Raw genomic sequence first — 21,719 nt, forward strand, 5'->3', positions numbered from 1 at the left:
ACCAACATCCATTTACATCTAATAAATCATTCATTCAGAAATTCAGTTGCTTTCGAGACAATCACATTATTTCCAGACAATGCATCCTGACAAACAGAATACTAGCAGCCAGAAAGATAACACCTTGATAATCATATTACACCAACCATCTAGAGTTGGATGAGTTACGGTAAATAAGTGTAGCTCATCAGCTCGAATCATACTTTGACCCTTTAGTCAATATTCCAGCCCACCAGATGACGCTGGGAGTTTAAAAAGAGATTTAACAGAAATGTCCTGGATTTGGTTAAGAGATTCTGCTTGGAGGTCTGGATCATGGTGGGACGGGTGGCTGCTTTATTTCTGTTCCTGCTGCACAACTGTCTGACAGAACATGGTATTTGATTCTTTTACTGTGTTTGTTACTATTAACGAAGCAAAGAATTTATTTATTTATGACTGTAATATTTTTAGAACGTAAGGTGCAATGAAATGGATTTAATGAAATGTATGCTGTCAGATCACTTAATTTCTTTGAAATCCAGTTCATTTATTAAAAAGCATATTTACAATATATTTGTTCAGTTTTTCTTGACAGCCAGCGCGCTTCAGAGGTCCTGATCCGAATGCGACGAGCAAACCAGCTGTTTGAAGAGGTAAAACCAGGTAAGCCAACTGCTTCCCAGGATAAAAGAACCAAAGCCAGTCAATGTGGGTCAGAGTTTGTCTATTTTACCAAGGGAACCTGGAGAGAGAATGTGTGGAGGAAATTTGCGACCACGAAGAGGCCCGAGAGGTGTTCGAACAGCCTGATAAAACAGTACGAGTACTGCCACTTTAACCTAGCGACTCTTAAAAGCTACTAAGAATTTTTAAAAATTGTGAATCCTTTTTCAGAAAGACTTCTGGGAGAAATACATAGGTAAGTACACGATAGAATTTGGGCTGTGTTATCCTATTTTTTACAAAAGCACAAGAAGGAAAAAGCTATTGCATTTGCACCACAGGAAGCAGTTTCTGGTTATGTTCAATCCAAGTTCTTTGACTTGTTCAGAAGTTTAATCAAATACGAACAAAGTCCACAGCAGCTGAATGTACACAAGTACACAAACTGTGCCTCTCTACAGACTGCAAAGGGACAACGCTGGACCGAACACTGGCCAATGTAGGGATCATCCGGGATTGTATAGCAGGTAAAAGCAGAAACAAGGAAGGGTGATTGATGTGATTTGAACCTCATAACGCCAGTGCGTCTGTCTATGCGTGATCAGGTCAGTGCATTTCCGGCAAAGGAATGAAATATGAAGGAGATATCTTCATCACAAAATCTGGTAAACGCTGTCAAAGATGGAGAGATGGCTTCCCGCATCCCATAATTAGGTATCAGCTCCATTGAAATGAGCCCTCAGACTAGCTCAAATTGATTGGTGAGATGTTTTAATGAACGGCCCCTTTGTAGGGAGTTCAATGCTTCAGAACCAGGCAGCATCCTAAAAGAAAATTACTGTCGAAACCCGGACGGCCAAGATGAAGGACCTTGGTGTTTCACTCAGGACCCGACGGTCCCGAAGGAGACCTGCAGTGTCCCAATATGTGGCAAGTCCCATTAACTTTATTTGAGATTACTTTGTGCATCAAACTTTGCTGATTAGTCGTGGTACAGGTAAATGGTTGAAGTGTTTGGATTTTCAGTTTTGTACAGTATGTCAGTCTGTGAACAAAAACTTTGATTTGAGTGTCATGTATTGATTTTTCCTTCAAGGGATACCCTTTGTTCCACCGACTGAGCCTCCGATACCAAAACAGCCGAGCAATTGCTTAATAGAAAATGGTATAGACTACAATGGTGACCTGTCTGTTACCCTTGGGGGTCACACCTGCCTGCCCTGGTCCCTTCCAGAAGTTCAGAAGCTTAGCCAGGACAAGGATTTTTTACCTGAAGTTAGTCTAGATAGTAACAAGTGTCGTAACCCTGACAATGACTCAGAGGGCCCATGGTGCTATGTGCGGATATCTGGGAATGTGACATTGGATTACTGCGACCTCCATCTATGTGGTAAATATGATTCCAGAAGCGCCATTTTAAGTGGTAGAGCATGTAAATAAGGACTCTCATGTGCGTGTCTTTTCAAATGCAGAGGAGGAGCTGCGCAATCTCGACTCACCGGACGTGTCTGATGGCCGCGAGCGCTCTGTCCACGGACCCGCCAAGAAGGTTTTTTTTAACCCTCGGACTTTTGGACAAGGAGAAACCTGTAAGACTTATGACTGGCTGGCAACTAAACCAACGTTCATTTACATCTAGCGAAGGTTGATACTTTGAGTCCTGAGTTTGCTGTGTTGCAGTGTGTGGTGAGCGGCCAATGTTTGAGAAGTTGGGCAAGGAGGATGGCAATGAGAAGGAGCTGGAGGAGTCATACCGACAACAGCGTATAGTTGGGGGCACTGATGCCGAGGTGGCCTCTGCTCCATGGTAACCAGACTTGAACTACGTTAGCTCATTCCTATCACAACCTATTACCTACTTAATCAAACGCATTTCAATCTTGTTAGTGTGGGGAGAAACAGGACAAGTACAAATACTGTAATAAGTCACTGGTTATACAGATGTGAGAACTCCATGACTTGGTTTCCTTGGGCCCCAATGGGACTAAATGTACCTGTCCTCTGTAGTATGCAGTGTTGTCAATAACGGTATTAGAATATAACGTCGTTTTTTTTTTTTCACTTGTGAGTAATCTAATTAAGTACTTTTCTCATCTTGGCAACGCCGTTACCGTTATTGAGGATGGAAAGGCGTGCGTTACTATGCGTTACTATATTGGTTGAATGATGCGAGAAAAAACTGAGGGAGATGGACTCATAGCGACGACAGAGCAGAGCAGGAGTGGGGAGGAGGCAAAAAAGTTGTGACGCCGAGCAAACGCGATGCTAGGTGGCTCCAATAATACCTGACTGTAGCCAATAGCCTACAAACTACGCCAACATGATATGGTAGATATATATCATATATACAGAGAACTAGATGCGAAATGACAGACACGGCGGCGTTAGCAACATGTACACTATAGGAACTAGATGCGTTAGTGAACAGTCGCCATCTTAAAGCAGTAAATCTCTTAGGAAGGCTGTGTTGTAGAGAACCTTCCTAGCGAACCTAAGTAACTTTTTATCTAAAATACTCCTAAATCGGCAAAATCTTGACTTGAATGTATCTTTAAATGATGAAACAGTTTTAAAACTTACACATGTCAAAAGTAGACAGAAAGGAACTAATGCAATAATGGGAGCAATTTTAACAACTTTTAACAGTTGATTCAGGGTAAAGGGTAAATTAGGGTAAAGAATTGGGCTAGGGCCAATTGTCCCAAAAATCTTTTAAACTTCACATAATGTGACCTATGTTTTTTTTTTTTTTTTTTTTTTTTTTTGAGGAAAAAAAACAAACATGAAAATTATCACCAGTTACTTTGCCAAGTAACTAATTACATTTGAGTAACGGAGTTACTAACGCAATTACTTTTTGGGAGAAGTAATTTGTAACTATAATTAATTACTTTTTTAAAAGTAAGATTAACAAGACTGGTGGTATGTAGTTAAAATGTATCCACCTCTATCAGGCAGGTGATGTTATACAAACGAAGCCCTCAGGAGCTCCTGTGCGGCGCCAGCCTCATCAGTGACCAATGGATCCTCACGGCAGCTCATTGCATTTTATACCCACCCTGGAACAAGAACTTCACCACCAATGACATCTTGGTGCGCCTTGGCAAACACAACAGAGCAAAGTAAGGCAGAACTTTCCCTTGCCACAACATGGAACCATTTGTGGACGACACTCTTTGTACCTTTTACTTCTTTTCCAGGTTTGAACGTAACATTGAAAGGATCGTAGCGATCGACAAAATAATCGTCCACCCAAAGTATGACTGGAAAGTGAATCTGAACCGAGACATCGCATTACTGCATATGAGGCGGCCGATTATCTTCACCAACCAGATCCACCCTGTTTGCCTGCCCAACAAAAAGGTTGCCAAAATGTGAGCGCACACACTTCAACAACTCGAAATACTTTCAGCTGGTCATAAAAGGCCAGGTGCTGGTGGTCCCGAGGAAATACTATTGATATTGGCTTGTTGACGACAGAGAAATTTACGAAGAGGTCCAGTCAATTGGTCGATTTATCCATTGCAACGAGTGGTATATGCGTAGGGTTGCGCAGCAGGCCTTACACTCGGTTATGACAAAATTTTGTGGTTATGTCAGAACGATGGACTACAGATAGACTTTTCCGATTGTCTACAGGCTAATGACTGCAGGATTCAAAGGTCGAGTGACCGGCTGGGGAAACTTGAAGGAAGCCTGGACCCCATCTGGGAGAGCTTTACCTACAGTTCTTCAGCAAATCCATCTGCCCATTGCAGATCAAAGTACCTGCAAAAGCTCCACCTCAGTCAGGATCACTGACAACATGTTCTGTGCTGGTACGATTTGTTTGTTTCGCTCCGGTTCATTTTGCTTCTGTGGTGCACATTCGTCGTTGTGCCTTGGGCAAGACAGTTCTTTCTACTTGCCTGTGTGAAAGTAAGGGGCATGACACACGGGAGGCGATGTCGCTCACGTTCAATACGTTTTCTATGGCACAAGTGCAAAGAGGCAAAATAGTCAACCTTCAAGCAACGTTCGTGCGCATACACGTGCAAACACGCACCAGCGACACGATAGAAAATTGGAAATGGGTCTATTTCTGTCGCCTGGTACTACAGCAACAGATTCATTGATCAAAAAAATCACCTGCGAGGACACTGGCCAACCCAGAAATTGACATCCACACACAACACTTTGTGAACATGGAGGAGCGTATCATTTTAGCAGTTTGCGACCAGCACATACTTTATGATACCTCTCGGCATGATTTCCGGGACATAAATAAAAATTGCAGCAGTATGGGAAGTTTTTTGGAGCTAAGAAAAGACCTCCAATTTCATAGCCAATCAGAGACGAGTGATGACATACAGGCAGAGGTCGGTGCGTGTCACAGACACTGGCCGCTGCAGTCGCATCGCGCCCCATGTGTTGGCTTTCAGCTCCACGGCGATGACTTTCGCATTTCACCATCGCCTCCCGTGTGTCTTGCCCCTAATGCAAGGGTGGGTTGTTGGTGGTGGTCAGAAGGCACGGCTTTGCTTCTGTCAGTACTACGATAGTAGCTTACTTTGCACCCAATGTGTAGTTAATAAATAATGCAATGTAAAGCATCTTTGAGAGTCCTGAAAACAGTAATACAAATCTAATGTGTTAAATTACGCTGATGGTCTTTAGGATATAGACCAGAAGACACAGAACGAGGTGATGCTTGCGAGGGAGACAGCGGTGGACCATTTGTGATGAAGGTGAAAGGAATACCATCATAGTCTCCCATTGACTCTACACATAATAAGCAGTTTGGTTTGAAAGTGTCCTTGTTGTTGCAGCATCCGTCAGAGAAACGCTGGTACCAGATTGGCATTGTATCTTGGGGTGAAGGCTGCGACCGCGATGGAAAGTACGGCTTCTTCACGCATGTTTTCAGGATGAGCAGGTGGATGAGGAAAGTCATTGAAAACTCTGATGGTGATGAATAGATTGTAAAGCAAATTGATGCTAATAAAGTTTGTCCAGTTTAAAAATCATACTGATTAACAAGATGCAACAAAGAAAAATCTGTGGTAAAAGCTATCTGTATTTACAAAAAAAAACATTTGAACTTAAAATCAGTAACAATGTTACATATTTTAGATGGCCAAAGGCAATGCTTTCCACTAATCATCACAGCGCATTATAGACATCTCGACTAAACAAAACAGATTTGTGAGAGAAAGGTTTTTGTTTCTCCAGAGGAAGTTTTCACATTTTGTGTTTCCCTGTTATATTGCTATACAAAGTCGCAGCTTACAAACGAATAAAAAATTGCAGTTTGTTTCAGCTAAGTGAGTATGAGTGTACAGAAGTGTGTTACTGAAGGATTTTTTTTTATTCTTGCAGTCATGCATAATTGTATGTATGGCCACCCTTGAATCTTTTCACAAGTTTAAATTTTTGGAGGGAATTTTGAAACATATGAGGAGGACTTTAATATCCCAACATGGCTATGAAATCAGCAACGATTTTGTAAAGCGATATTTTGGACTGGAATAATGAGGAGAGAAAAAAACAATGCAAAGGGATTTATCTATAACTGTCATTTAAGTGTATAGAGCACCATACCTACAAAGAAAAACTCTGGGAGTCAACTCTTGCATACTTACGTGACATCCAAGCAAAACAGTCTTACAACTTTGACTATGATTTCAACAGATGAGGGAGTTATGATATTAAAGAAGTGCTCCATTTTAAACATGGAATTACACTGATAAAGATGTAAAACATAACATTTCAATATAAATTACATTTTTCATTTTGATTCATTTTTCCATTGGTTTGGACATAATAAAGAATATGACAAAAGCTTCATAGTAGTATTTATATTCAATTTACATTGCATTGACAAGTGAAATGAACAAAAACAGTAAACCATAAGGTGGAACAACCACAGAGTCGTCAAAACATGTCATGTTTAGGGTGTTAAAAAGGGTAAATGAACATTTCTGAAATTGAACATCCTTCAATGATGTTTAAGTAGCTAATCTTTTAGTATAAATGACTGAAAGATGGTTGCTCATAGAATCTAAATACGCAACTAACAAATTTTCTTACAACTATGATAGCTGAGAAAATAATATTTAACACAGAAAATGACAAAACTGCTAGTTGCTGACGTTTTGTGCACAACGTTACCAGGCACTGTTGGCGCACAGCACATAAATGCTGATGGACTGGAAAACAGGTATCAAAGACAAAAATAAAATGGGCGCAAACTACCGTATTTTCCGCACTATATAACACATCGGAGTATAAGACGCAGCTTCAATGAATGGCCTATTTGTTTTTGTATATAGAGTGCACCGCATTATAAGGCACAACAGCAGTGGTAGTAGTAGTAATAGTAGTGGTTAGGGTTGGGTTATGCATCCACTGGATGAAGCTGCACTAAAGGAAATGTCATGCCAAGATTAACCAATATTGGTCATAGATAAGGCTCATCTGGTTTATAGGGCGCACTGTCAGCTTTTGAGAAAATTTAAGGTTTTTAGGTGTGCCTTATTATATAGTATGGAAAATACGGTACTTTAAATTTACCATATCTCTTTTGGAGTTGCTGGAGTAGCTGTTGCCGGTCTTTGCACTTAATATTGTATTTACCCTCTGCCTTGTACAGTCAAAAGCTTAACATTGTGGAATATTGACACTTCCTTCTCCTTTCCTTTGTGTTTTTTTTTTCTGAGTAAAATCTATGTATGAAACTATCGTACTCTTTACAACTGAGAGGTAGCACAGTAGAGGTTAGCCACACCAAATCAAAGTATGGCAACATGAGTAAGACAAAATATATAACGTTCTCCTTTTGATATATCATTTTTGTTCGGGCAAAATCCGTGTACATGCGTTTATAGAAGTGACGGCTTGCACGTAAACCAAATTGCCAAGGCAATAGCCTAGGAAATTTTGGGTTTCTGGCGTCACGTGCGATGTAGACAATCTCAAATGCTCGCACTGTATTGTCTAAAAAAAAACCTGGCTAAAGATGCACCAATACAGATACTAGTTTCGCAGGGGGCGCCGATCCGGCCCGAAATAGTGGTATCAGTATCGGCGAGTACCAACAAAGACGGCGCCGATACCATTTACCGGTCCATTATTATAATATTTGACCGCAGCCTTTTTTTTCCTCCTGGCGCAGCCTTTTTTTTACTCCTGGCGCTCACTACACTCTGTCTCTGTGTTGTGTGATGACACGTGAACACCAAGCAGCTATCGCTATTGGCCTGCTCCAGACCAATGAGAGCGGGCCAATAGCCACTCTGACCAATGACAAGGGCGCTTTTTCATATGGAGAAAAAACAAACCAGGAGAAATGGCGGTGGTCGGGAAATATTTCAAAATAGAAATCCCGTCCATTAAAATCAATGGCTGCATGCAAGATTTGCGGCCTGAAAGTTTCGCGATGTGGAGTTAAATCAGCCAGTTTCAATACCTCAAACCTGATAAAATATTTGAAGACGAAACGTGAACGAACACAACGAGTTTGAGCCTACAAGAGCAGGACTGCTCTCCAAAGGAAGGGCGCTGGACCGGAGCAACAATCTCTGGTCAGTTCACTACGTCGACTTTACTTTTATTGTCTTTTACTAAAAGAAATGCCACAGTAATTTGGGAACTGTTTCCAAAGTAGGGTTGCCACCTTTCAGAAATTGAAATAAGGGACTCCCCCCTCCCGAAAAAAAGGAGGCTAATAGAGAGACGGGATGCTGTGGTCAGTTATTATTACTCATAATTGTTAGCGTCCGCAAATGCGGAAACAAGGTTGAACCTCGAAACAGACAACAAGCGGGGGATACGTACAAGGGTTTAATGATTGTAAACAAAAAATAACACGCAATTGCGGGATAGTAGAAATAACAAAAGGAAAATACTACAAACTCGGAAGGTTAACTAAGACGATAGGCAGCGAGCCAAAAAGCCAAAATAAAAACACTCAAATACCTGCACAGGGTAGAGGTTACAAACGACTGCAGCACACTAACAGAAAAAAATCCATGCAGGGGCGTAACAAGCAAATGTAGCGAGACTATAGTGCGAGATGTCAAATGGCGATCAGCAAGGCAAACATCTCGGCAGCCTTCTCGGAGATCACCCGTGCTTAAATGCTGTGTTGATGAGCCTGCATTGGATTCAGGTGCGACATCAGGCACACCCCCACTACCAGCCCAGCAACAAAACACAATCTAACCAGCAGCAGAATGTGACAATAATTTCATGAAAGTTTCACTGTTTGGACTTTGAGAGGTTTAAAAAAGTTTATTCAGTTCATTCAGAGTTTATTATTATGAATTTATTTTTACTTTCTTACTGTTGGGCTAGTATTATACATGTTTTATGAATTTCACAAATGTAGCACTTTTTTGGCCTTTGAGAGCCAAAGGTTTATTCAACTATTGTCTACTAGGGTTTAGTGTACTTTTCCCTATTTTGTAAAGGTAAGCAACAGCCTGACAAAGCCTTGATAGCAATGATTTTACATCCTATTATGTAGCTCTTTGGGAAAAAAAAAAAATACCGTAATTTCCCGAATATAACGCGCACTTTTTTCCCCCAAAATCAACTCATGGTGCGCATTATAAACGAGTACATGGATGGAGACAGAAATATATATGTATTACATATATATATAAACCGATTTTTTTTCATTGACACGGCCACGTTGTGTTGAAGAAACGTATGCGGCGACCCGTTGCCGACCATTACGGTACGTGACGTCACCATTTTGTTTCGGTAATACTTCACTCTAATCGGCCGAATGATTTCGTCTGTGTTAAATTCTGCTTTTTTCACTCTTCATAAAGCACAGAATTTAGTTTCTTGAACTCATTTGAGTCGACGTTTATTGCAGCTCCACAATTCGGACCATAACAAATGTAAGGACACACACTTCCTGTGTCCGTCAACTATATCGGTCCCTCGGGAAACTCAAACCCAAATAACAATAGTTCAGTAGTTTTACCGTATCAATCCATGGAAGAAATATTTATTCATCATGAGGAAACGAGCAAGTTATACAGCAGCCTTTAAAAGAAAAGTCACATCTGTTTTGTTTTCTCCTAGATTCTGGTAAGTTGGAGAAGTTGTCAAATCATATTATTACCGTAAATATTGTCAGTTTACGGTAATGTTTTGAACTACCAATGTGCTATGCTTGTGCTGTGTTTCACCAGTCAGTAAAATGACATCTCTGTATCTGTACACGAGCTCTGTTTTCTTGTATTCTTCTATTTATTGGTGCTAAAATTAGGGTGCGCGTTATCAACGGGTACAATAATTTTCCCCAGATTTTACAAGTAAATTTGGGGTGCGCATTATACACGGGTGCGCCTTATATTCGGGAAATTACGGTATATATATATATATATATATATATATATATATATATATATATATATATATTAGGGCTGTCAAACGATTAAAATTTTTAATCGAGTTAATTACAGCTTAAAAATTAATTAATCGTAATTAATCGCAATTAATCGCAATTCAAACCATCTATAAAATATGCCATATTTTTCTGTATATTATTGTTGGAATGGAAAGATAAGACACAAGATGGATATATACATTCAACATACGGTACACAAGTACTGTATTTGTTTACAATAAATCAACAAGATGGCAATAACATTATTAACATTCTGTTAAAGTGATCCATGGATAGAAAGACTTGTAGTTGTTAAAGATGAATATTAGTATAGTATAGTATAGTATAGTTATAGAAATTTTATATTAAAACCCCTCTTAATGTTTTCGTTTTAATAAAATTTGTAAAATTTTCAATCCAAAAATAAACTAGTAGCCCGCCATTGTTGATGTCAATAACTACTTACACAATGGTAATGGATGCTGAAGCCAATAAAAGCAGTCGCACCCGAGCGCCAGCAGAGGGCGGAAAAACTCCATAAAACACAATTAACAAGTTGGCCTTTCACGATACTGACATTTAAATCTGTCTGAGCGGGGCTTGTGCGTTAATTGTGTCAAATATTTTAACGTGATCAATTTAAAAAATTAATTACCGCCCGTTAACGCAATAATTTTGACAGCCCTAATATATATATATATATATATATATATATATATATATATTTATATATAAACGGGGTGGTATTGGTATGGTATCGGCCGATACTGCACGGCCAGGTATCGGTATCGGGGCCAATAAATGGTATCGGTGCAACACTACTTCTGGCATTTAAAAATGTCTGCTTCCAGCAATTTTGCCAACTTCTTGAAAATATAGTTATTCTGTTTTTTTTTCTTAATTCTCGTAGATGATGGTTTCTACTGGGATGCACTTGATTTAAAAATAAATAAATAAAGATTACAATGCCTTTAAATTGAAGAACAGGTTTGTCAAACTTGGTCAGCTACCTTCGTTTCGCCGCCAGTCGAACCATGTGTCAACAAGTGTCTTGCAAGGTGCGTCCTGCGAGTGTAGCTCTTGGGACAGGATGAACAGGGATAAGGACGATTTTTGCTGTGAGACAACAAGTGTTTCTTCAGGTCGAACTTCCTCCGTAAGCATTTTCCACATTCGGGACAGGAAAAGGGCTTCTCGCCTAGGTGCAAAGCATTGCACAAAATCAGCAATGCTTTTATCTGGGACATATTGAATTTAGAGCCTGATTTACAAAGAGGCTTCAGTGTGGGTAATTCAGGCGTGAAACATACCGGTGTGGATGCGACGATGTTCGTTCAGGTGGCAGGAGATGGAGAAGGACTTTCCACACTCCTCGCAAGTGTACGGACGCTCGCCTGTGTGAACCCTCATGTGTTTCTGCAGGTCGCCTCCGGACGGCCAGCCTTTGCCGCAAACCGTGCACACGTACGGCCGCTCCCCCGTGTGTTGCCGAACGTGCACGTTGAGGCCGGCGAGAGCGGTGAAATCTTTGGAACAGTAAGGGCAGCGGTACGGGCGCTCGCCGCTGTGCGTCCTCAGGTGGCACTCCAGCCCGTCGCGTGTTTTGAAGCACTTTCCGCATTGGGGGCAAAGGAAGCGACTGTTGCCGTTGTGACTGGCTCGGTGGGACTGGAGGCCAGTGAGCGAGGCGTACGTCTTGTCACACTTGTCGCACTGGTGCGAACGGGCTGTGTGGGAGCGCTGGTGAATACGGAGCAGAGTCACACCTAGAGGGACATAAGTATTACAATGACATACAACACCAAGTAGAGATAACCTCCACTTGAAAGACTGTTGCTCTAACTAAGTCACGAGTGTCAAACTCGTAGGCCACATCGTAGTTCTGGTTTTATTGGGGCGGGCCATTATGACTGCCAACTAGGGCAGCCATATTAAATCAACTGACTGACAACTAATCATAGGTGGGTACAAACGTGTTACATTTACTCAGTTACATTTAATTGAGTAACTTTTTGAGAAAAATGTACCACATAGTTTTACCACGCAATACTTTTTACTCTTACTTTAGTAGATTTGTGAAGAAACACTACTCTAACTCCACTACTTTGGGCTATACTAAAGTCGGTTAATTTTTAATCTTTATTTTACATATTGACTTTATTGTTGCCAGAGATGCCGACTGTGGCCGTCTCAGTTTCACCAATGAGACGTCGAAACAATAACCACATGAGTCCATTATACCAATCAGAGTTAACAATGTTTTTTTTCTCCACTAGAGGGCACTCATGCTCGTTGGACGGGTGAGGTTTCATATTGTTGTTCTGGTCTGAATTCAAAGACTTTTGTGTCATCATTTTGGCCTAATATGGTCATGTAATAGGTTACAATACAGTATAATAATGACAGTTCATTTCAATGAAGTCGTGCTGAGAAAGGAAATATGCCATGATTTAAAAAAAAAAAACAAAAAAAAAAAAAAATCAAACATTGTAAGTGGTTACTCACAATGTTACTCATTACTTCAGTATTCTTTTGAACAAATACTTACTTGTACTTGAGTAAATTTTTGGATGACTACTTTTACTTGAGTAATATTATTTAGAAGTAATGCTACTCTTACTTGAGTAAATGTTTTGGCTACTCTACCCCCCTCTGCAACTAAAATATTAGCAAGAGACATTTTTGACCAGAAAATTGTCCAAATCCTCTTTTTTGAAGCTCACTTTATAGGTCAATTATAATTATTTTTGGTAAATAAAATAAAAAATAAACTTAGCCCCATAAAGACCTAATTATTTTATATATTTTTATGAATTAATAAAATGTGATCTAAAACAATGTTAATACAATTAAAATGAATAAAGAAATACACTCTGGTTATGGCCCGCAACAACACTCTAAAGTTCACTTTTTTGGTCTTTTTCAAATTTCTTAGGTTTAACTCATTGCCTGCCGTTGATAATAATACACATCCAATTAATTTCATATGTGAAAACGCTCTATGAATTGTCATCTTTTAGTGCCATTGATGGCGCTGTTGTCAATCCATATTGACTGGGATGGCTTGCAGCGATCATTCACTAGCAGTATTTGCCAACTGTGCCCATGTTACCTGAGAAGGTCTGTTCACAGAAACGACAACGATAGGACTGCTCGGCACCCTCCACCAAATGCGTCTGTTGATGTCGCAGCAGCTGTGACTGCGAAGTGAAAGTCTGCGAGCACGCGGCGCAGGTCAGATCAAGCGGCCGGTGCCGCAGGCGGTGGGTGTCTCGCTCCTTGGCCGACGCAAACTCTTTTCCACAATGGCTGCAGATGAACCCGCTGCTGTTGCAGTGTGTCTGCTTGTGATTGGTCAAAGTGGACAGGTGGCGGAACTCCTTGTCGCACTGGCCGCAACGAAAAACGGGGCAGGCGCGGTGGATGCGCTGGTGCGTCATTAGCTCGCCTTTGGTAGCGAAGATACCGTCGCATTGGAAACACAGGTGGCTTCTGCTTAGGTGCCGGTGTTTGTTTTGGGCTTCTGAAGAGGGGAGCTCCTCCTCATCACCAGCATGTGTTTCAGCCTGCCGAGCTCTTATAGTCGTGGCTAAAGTGGAGCCGCAAGACTTAGCTGTGCGCAGGTGACGAATTACCTGTAGACATAACGCTCATTAGTAGAGTTGTCCTGACTGATAAAAGCATTTTAAAATGATATCAGATAATATCTACATTGTTTTTTTTATTAGCGGTTTTGAGCCAATATGCATGTTGCCTTTAAAGTGAATGTAGAAGCCTTCTGCATTTTTACAAGGGCTGGTCACGGCTTAGCACAGCAGTTATGCTTATTGACCATTAGATGTCTCTAAACATAGATGCACGGGATTTGTTTCGTTGTTCTGTCAAAATGTCCTACATCGGCAAAACGTCTAAATGAGGCTAATTTGACACCCAAAGTACTACCGTGCGCTTTCAACTTGTTTTGTTTAGATGCATACAGGCAGAATGTACTAAAAATGCCTTAATACATAAATGTAGTTACATCAAATAACGACAGTTAAAATACGCTACGTGACTAATGTGATTAACAGATCAACACTGCTTTAAAGCTACCACAAGAAAACACAATGGTTAAAAGTATGAGCAGGAAATACATGCAAAAAGTATTTTTGAGGCAAAGAAAAGGTAATAAAAAACTCTGCACTCCGCAGTGAGCATTGTGTAGACGTCTTGCCGCGTAGGAAGGAATTGCAGAACTCCGTGAGTAGACCATTTGCTTTCATGGTGCAAAAATTATATGAACAATAAATGATTGAAAAATAATATGTTAAGACCACATATATCGATATAGGATTTTTAGAGTTGGACAATATCCTTCTATCGGTTAAAATGTCATAATTGGACTACTCATTATTTTTGCCATTTCATCTAGGGTTGTTCCAATCATGTTTTTTTGCTCCCGATCAGATCCTGATCGTTTTAGTTTGAGTATCTGCCGATCCCGATATTTCCCGATCCGATTGCTTTTTTTTTTTTGCTCACGATTCAATTCCAATAATTCCCGATAATTTTTCCCGATCATATACATTTTGGCAATGCATTAAGAAAAAAATGAATAAAACTTGAATATATACATTCAACATACAGTACATAAGTACTGTATTTGTTTATTATGACAATAAATCCTCAAGATGGCATTTACATTATTAACATTCTTTCTGTGAGAGGGATCCACGCATACAAAGACTTGTAATTCTTAAAGGATAAATGTGACTTTGTATATTGTGACTAAATATTGCCATCTAGTGTATTTGTTGAGCTTTCAGTAAATGATACTGTAGCCATTTAACTGTTCTGCCCAAATGCATGATGGGAAGTGCAACCATGACTGTGCAAAGTGGCACCAATTGATATATCTTCTCTGCGTTGGGAAATAACATAGGGTGTTAAGAAAAAGATCATCTACTACCTTTCTTCCCCACATTGCTTCCCACGATATTTCTAATTGTTGAGAGAAGGATTGGAAGGCTTTAGCCAATTAAAAATAGGCTCTAAAGGCTGCTAAAATTCACTCTACTCATTTAACGCTGCCTTTTAGCTCTATATATAAGTAAAACAGCGCCATTATAGATTGAACGCAACATTGCGTGAGTGGGTCGTGCAGCACATGCGTTGATTGCGTTAAATACTTTAACGTGATTAATTTTTTAAAAATTTATTACCGCCGTTAACGCGATAAATTTGATAACCCTACTTTAAGCCAAAACTAAAGACTCTGGATGAGTGTAAGACATTTTGTCTGTAACGTTAATACAATTAGAAAACAATTTAATTAAAAAATATATATATTTAAAAAAGGCATGTCCGATAGTGTTTTGCCGATTCTGACACTTTGAAAATGACGTGATCGGACCCGATCGATCGGTATCTTTAATTTCATCCATTGCAAGAATACATACAGGAGTGACAAACTTGATGCAAGCACACCAAGTTATGGCACTTATTTAACTCATAGCCTGCCATTGACTGTCTGAAACATGAGACAGTAAATATAAGACAATTTAAGACCTTATTTACACAGATATTAATTTAATACTTTTTATAGATTTTTTAAAGGGCTGTCGCACCTTTTTCCTGATCTAATCTTAGTCATGGCACGCACCTGAGAGCGGTAGATGAAATACTTCCCACACTGAGGACATTTGTGGGCCAATCGCTGAGGAATTTGGGAAATACTGTTTACAGGGTCAGAGCGCAGTTGATCCAAAATAGGTTTTGATTGGATTTCAACAGAGTCCGTCACTCTGTATGAGAAAGTTACAAAATCAATAAGGGCCACATGCGTGATGTTGGAAAGGACAAGAACTCACCTGTCTGCCTCTAGGTTCACGTGCGTGAAGGATTCCACAGCTGAGCCACGGTTGGACTTGGGTTCACCCGGGGATGGCACCTGGCCTTTCTCGGTTTCTTCTTTTTCACATTCCGTCATCACAGTTACCTCCGCGTCTACATGCAGGGTGGGATTTTCAATGTCCGTGTCGGAATCTGATTGGACTTGAGCACTGAGGTGAGTGGGCTCAGGATTGGTCAGCTTTTTGACTAGGGGGTGGGACCAGGCAGAGTGGAGGATCTTCTCTGTGTCACAATCAACTATAATAGGAAAATGAATGTTTTTCCTAAATGTGGCCTCACGCAAACAAGAAAAAGATCGTTTCTACCCGTAGGTGTGACTTGACCCAGGCGACAACTCGGATTAGTCAGTAGCATTTTCAAGTCCTCCTTGTCAGTCAGACTGAGACAATCAACCAGCCCAGCAGCAGGGAAAGCGCTGAGCAATGATGCAGACTGAAAAAAAAAGTGGTTTGTTATAATGTATCCGCCCTATCTTTTTGACACACTTGTCCTTTCAAATTTCTCAACTGAATTATGTTCAAAGTTTATGAGATTAAAAATTAGGCTTTACTTACACCATTACAAAAAAAAATAAAAAAATCAAAATCAAAAATTGCTGTATTCCCATGCTCCTAAAAGTCCAGTTCTCAAATTCATGGCCAGGGTTTTACCAGTAAAATTGGACTCTTTCTACATTCAGGCATTAAAATGGGTCAGGTTTAAAAAAGGTGAGACGGGTGTGGAGGAAATATGTTCCGGTACACTGTACAAATAGGGCTGTCCCAAACGACTAATTTCCTCCCGATTAGTCAGCCGACTATTTTCACGATTAGTTGACTAATCTAATATTTTTTTCCCTTTTTACTAATTTAGCAGTGACATTTTTGATGACAATTATTAATTCACAAAAACATTTTGGAACACTTAATTTATTAAAGTACAAATAAACACATAAATAACAACAATAAAAAATGAGGTCAAATCCTGATAGCATTAACTAGTGCAAAAGGATGGAATGTAAACAGATTCAGAACAGTGACTTCGCCTTTCCAACATGATTCAAAACTATTCTTAAAATAAATATCTAGCATTAATAATGTATTATAGTATACTACTATATATAATAGTAAAAATAATTATTCATTGCCAATCAGATTTGTCATCGAGGGTGTCATTTTAAAGCTATTTTTAGTGTAGAATCTGAATTCTGAAGTATGTGGGATTAACTCCAGAAATCTTTATCTATATGACGAACATGACGTGGTTTTATTTCGAAATGCTCACCGGAAGTAGGCTGGCTAAACGTAAGCTTTATATTTGCTCTTTTTATCATTGCATGTGGTGTCAGGAATCTTTTTTTTTTCACTCATTTTTTTCATTTGCAAATGCTGTTAACCAGTGATTTTTCATGTTTGAAGTGTCACCGTTTAACCGCAAGATTGCGTTTTGGAGATGACTCCCAATGTTTTATAGCACGCTGAAGTAGGGTGTCTTTTTTGCCATTAGCCTCAATGTAGCAATGCTAACTTTTACAGTGTTTAATATAGATGTGTTTCCTTATTTTGTATGTCTGAACTTAAATTCTACAGTGTGTTGATGACCAATAAACGTCTGAAAGGAACTGGAGTCTCGTATGCCATCAGCACGCACGCACGCACAAATGTATGTATGCATGTACGCACGTATGCGCGCGGCGATAAAACTCTGCCATGAAAATTACCGCCCTCGTTTTCATTTACTGTGCGATAAATGAATTCATGGCATATCGCGACAGGCTTAGCAACTTCAATAAAACATGTCGTTAGTTAGTTAGTTAGTTAGTTAGTTAGTTAGTTAGTTAGTTAGTTAGTTAGTTAGTTAGTTAGTTAGTTAGTTAGTTAGTTAGTTAGTTAGTTAGTTAGATGGACTTACTATCTGCCAGCTTGTAATTGTCTGTTGTCGTCTTCCAAAATTACAACTGGGTGACGGCGCTTTAGATGTTCATTCACGGCTGACGTGCAGCCAAGCTTGGCATTGAAGAGACTTTGTTTCGTTAAAATAAGTCAATGTTTTGGCAACTCCAGTGCGCTTTTTTGGCTTTATGCTGCTTTCCCCGCTTGCATAACAAGCGTCCGACATTTAAAAAAATCTCCCGACCCCTCCTCCTCCCTTAAAAATTTTCTCCTCGGATCTACACAATTCACGTAGGTCACCCTTTTTGACTTCCACAACAGCGAATTTCATCGAAAGGTGAGAAATTTACATGCCTGTACATATCTTGACCAGTCCAATCACTTTTAACTAAACTGTTCAGCTAATTAGGATCATATTTGGAACTATTTTTCACGTTCTCAAAACTCCAAACTCTTCTCAACATATTACCAATTATACAAAAGAAATTCCCCAATTTTAACCATTTTATAGGGCAAGTGACTACTTTAGGTAGTTTACAAAAAACTGATCATAAGGACCTGGACGTTACTTTTTGGGTCATGTACATGAAAAGTGTGGCACAAGGCCCCAGTGAGATGATATGATTTTTAAGTATTAATCATTATTGCTCAGTTTTTATATGAATACATAAAATAAATAATGTCAATTGATTCAAAATTCATCAAATTGAAATTAATAAAAAGGGAAATACACTCTGGTTATGATAATTTCATTGAATTTAACTGAGTGCCTGCCATTGACGACGATAGATGTCCAATTGTTTTAAACTGCGAGGACTGGCAATGAATAGCCATGTTTCAGTGCAGCGATCACTCGCTGTCAGCCCTCCCAGTCTAAATCGATTGGAAATCTACAGCCGTCAACGGTAGCCAATGAGTTAAATGCACTAAAAAGGGTAAACAAAATTTTCATTCATCTCTTCACATTGATTGATCGATACGAAGCATTTAAAACTTTTTAAAAATTACGTTTTCTAGCAGAAAGTAACGTCATGTCATGACCCTGTAATCCTGCATCTACGTTCCTGTCTCAGCAATACATTTTCTGTCCGTTCCAGAAATCGGAGAGTACCTGTTTGAAGTCAGGGACAGGAAAAAGCTGTTCGAGCCTAGCCAGGAAGTCAGAGAGGAGATTTTGGAGAGCCTCATCAAACGTCTGGTTGAACACATTCTTAAACAACATAGCAAAAAAAGAGCTTGTTAAGGACAGACCTCATCAACGCTTCTCCATCTTCTTAGTGACGCCACTCTGACCTGCAGGAGGCACTGTTTATCAACTGGACTGGCTTTATCGGTGAGAGTAGCTAGAATTGAATCACAGTCGGCAATCCCTGATCCTGTCTTGAGCTGCAAAATTGAAAAATAATCAAGAAACATTTTGCATGATTATGTCAACCTGACATCCATGACATTTACATGTATGTACAAAGTACTATAATGATGTGACGTATACACTGTTTGGTTTTTCAACTTTTTACACTTTCTTGACACTTCATCAGTTTGTACTGCATGGAAGTCTTGCAAATCAATCCTTACAACCCCACTGACCTTCCCCTGGAATTAGTGTTCTAAAGTGTTTTTATAGTGCATGTGATTAGTGCAAATGATAAATAAATCTGAACAAAATGACAGGAATGTAAATCTCACCGGTGATGAGTTGGCATCAGTACTGTCCTGGTAGAGTTTCTGGTCAATCTGTGTGTCAGCATCATAAAGGCTTACCTGTGTTAAAAAAATAAACTTCATGCTTTTAATTATTTTAATTTCAAAATTATTTATAGATACAAACACATATGTGCTTTAAACATGCCAAGATTTTTTTTTTTAAAAATTGCACTGTTAATAAAACTGCAATGATAAGACTCAAACCTTGACTCTCAGTGCAAGCAGCAGCAGGCTTCTCTGCTTATCTGTCAGCAACTGGGGAACTTCCTCGGTCATCAGACACACAAAATCTTCCAGAATCCCATAATGCTTGACATTCTGCTGCCGTGCCACTTCCCACATGGCCCCCATCAGCAGACGAAGAGGGGGGACGAGCAGACGCAGCGAGGACAAGGGGAGTGAGGAAGCTGTGAGAGAACCAATACAATTAATATTAAATGAACCTTAATCATGCAGCCTAAATGCCGATCGAACTGTTGTGTTCCGTGCTTGTGTTGTTAGTATTTCCCGTACCAGTATACACTAATTCAAAGACTTCATAATGACTAATTTTAGTTCCGAGTTTACACAGCTTTGAAATGTTCATATAAACCCCAAATTTCATACATTTCTTGAAATTGGCAATTGACGCACAACAGTCAAAAGAGAAATATTTGGGCCAGTGAAAAAGAAACAGGTTGGCAGAATTCTCAAATTTCTGTAAAAACACCAATGTGACTAGGATATTCTTTCAAGTAATTTTAATAGTTTGAATCATATATATTTACAGTGATGCTAACAAACATGATACAAATTCATTGAGTCACTTTTTTTTTTTTTTTTTTAAACCTGCCGCTGGAATAGTAAGCTTGTTGTTATTATGTTATTCTCCCACCAGTATTACAGCTCAAAATGTAAGTCCATTGCAAAGGTAAACATTAATTATTACATTTTAATAACATCATTAATTTTATAAAGAACAAATACTTATTCATACTGTTCTTTTAACAACATATCCATATTGTCTGTTGTTTTTTTTTTTTTTTTTTATAGTAAGCTTTATATTGATAGCTTAAGAAGGTTATCTATGTTTGGAAAGAGATGAACGCTGGTCTTGTATCAAATGTTCTTTGAATTTTATCCACATATACAGGTAGGCCTATGTACTTAACATAGCCCAGATTGGTTTAAGGGAGATTCGAGACATTTGGAAAAATATTTTTTATTCTAGTTTTCAAAATTAAAATAGACAAACAGTACTAAATTGGGCAAACAATAAACAAGAGGCGATGCATCAGTATTGAATAATTGCAAAATTGTAACTTCCAGCAATGGATGGGATGAAGTGTAAATCAAAAGAGGCAATTTTCTACCAAATGTGTTATTAAATTGTTCACAAACATACTACTGACAGTCCGTATATAAGCCAAAAAGATTGTTAGAATCATCAAACGTGAAATGTTGTGTTTTATGAACTGCTCGAGTCACAAGCAACCACACAATTAGCTAGCTTGCTAGCTACTTAGTCCGAAAAATGACTTCTCACATAAACCGACAAAAAAACAAAATGCGTGGACACGAACCCATTATGCCTCAAAGTCACAGACTGGAATTCCAAGTGAATATTAACACTGATACGTTAGGTGGCTGTTTTTAAAGCCCAACGTCGGATTTCACTGCCATTCCAGCGGAAGTTGCAGGGTCTGGTTAGGATACACATCCGGGTTCACCCCGTATTTGTATTATTTACGTTTCTACCTTGCAAAGTTGGTCTTTTTTTTCTTAAACAATATAGTATTTCTCCAGCCAACTGATCCATTGTCTACTTTTTAAATAAACAAATTAGCTGCCAAGTTGAAAAAAAAAAAAGATCGTTCACTGCCCTGATTTATGCAGGACAGTCCATCATTCAAACGCCTAGTCCTGCGTCAGGTGTTCCAACATATCAGCATGCTTACCCATAAAAAAATAGCATAAGCTATAGTTCAGCGTATACACAGTTCATTCTGCTATGTATTTAGAATCGTGAGTCCCGTTTTGCGTTAATACATTTCACTCTTTCAGGGACAGTGGTCAGTCTAGAGTTGCCAACCGTCCCTTGAAAAACGGAATCGTCCTGTATACAGAAACAAAAGTAAGTGTCCCGTATTGAGCTTACAAGGGATACACTTTGTCCCGTATTATCATGAAATTCGAAAATAGCGCCTTATTTTTGCAGGGGTGAAAGTGAGCCGGAACGAGGCGGA

At 39.3% G+C, this 21,719-nt stretch overlaps 2 protein-coding genes across 2 annotated transcripts in view; one reads left to right on the plus strand and one right to left on the minus strand.

The window, feature by feature from the left end:
* The window catches only part of LOC130911926 (oocyte zinc finger protein XlCOF6-like), a 25,592-nt gene extending 4,412 nt beyond the window's left edge, over nucleotides 1-21,180 (minus strand). The window contains exons 1-11 of the mRNA XM_057829606.1: nucleotides 21,057-21,180; nucleotides 19,699-19,901; nucleotides 19,477-19,551; nucleotides 19,084-19,176; nucleotides 18,902-19,000; nucleotides 16,225-16,351; nucleotides 15,877-16,156; nucleotides 15,669-15,810; nucleotides 13,140-13,662; nucleotides 11,338-11,793; nucleotides 11,038-11,225 (exon numbers count right to left, since the gene is read on the minus strand). Coding sequence (XP_057685589.1) covers nucleotides 11,038-11,225; nucleotides 11,338-11,793; nucleotides 13,140-13,662; nucleotides 15,669-15,810; nucleotides 15,877-16,156; nucleotides 16,225-16,351; nucleotides 18,902-19,000; nucleotides 19,084-19,176; nucleotides 19,477-19,551; nucleotides 19,699-19,901; nucleotides 21,057-21,060 — 2,190 coding nt within the window. The 5' untranslated portion in view covers nucleotides 21,061-21,180. The remainder of the gene's footprint in view (nucleotides 1-11,037; nucleotides 11,226-11,337; nucleotides 11,794-13,139; nucleotides 13,663-15,668; nucleotides 15,811-15,876; nucleotides 16,157-16,224; nucleotides 16,352-18,901; nucleotides 19,001-19,083; nucleotides 19,177-19,476; nucleotides 19,552-19,698; nucleotides 19,902-21,056) is intronic.
* Nucleotides 217-5,953, plus strand: f2 (coagulation factor II (thrombin)). Its single transcript, XM_057829612.1, has 15 exons — nucleotides 217-376; nucleotides 565-645; nucleotides 720-799; nucleotides 877-901; nucleotides 1,107-1,172; nucleotides 1,251-1,359; nucleotides 1,439-1,575; nucleotides 1,742-2,035; nucleotides 2,118-2,234; nucleotides 2,326-2,452; nucleotides 3,600-3,767; nucleotides 3,846-4,019; nucleotides 4,285-4,463; nucleotides 5,302-5,372; nucleotides 5,454-5,953. Exons 1-15 carry the CDS (start codon nucleotides 316-318, stop codon nucleotides 5,601-5,603), a joined length of 1,839 nt encoding a protein of 612 aa, XP_057685595.1. The 5' UTR covers nucleotides 217-315; the 3' UTR covers nucleotides 5,604-5,953.
* Nucleotides 21,181-21,719: the final 539 nt, after the last annotated feature.

Source organism: Corythoichthys intestinalis, chromosome 2, assembly GCF_030265065.1.
Source record: "Corythoichthys intestinalis isolate RoL2023-P3 chromosome 2, ASM3026506v1, whole genome shotgun sequence".
Classification (NCBI taxonomy): Eukaryota; Metazoa; Chordata; class Actinopteri; order Syngnathiformes; family Syngnathidae; genus Corythoichthys; species Corythoichthys intestinalis.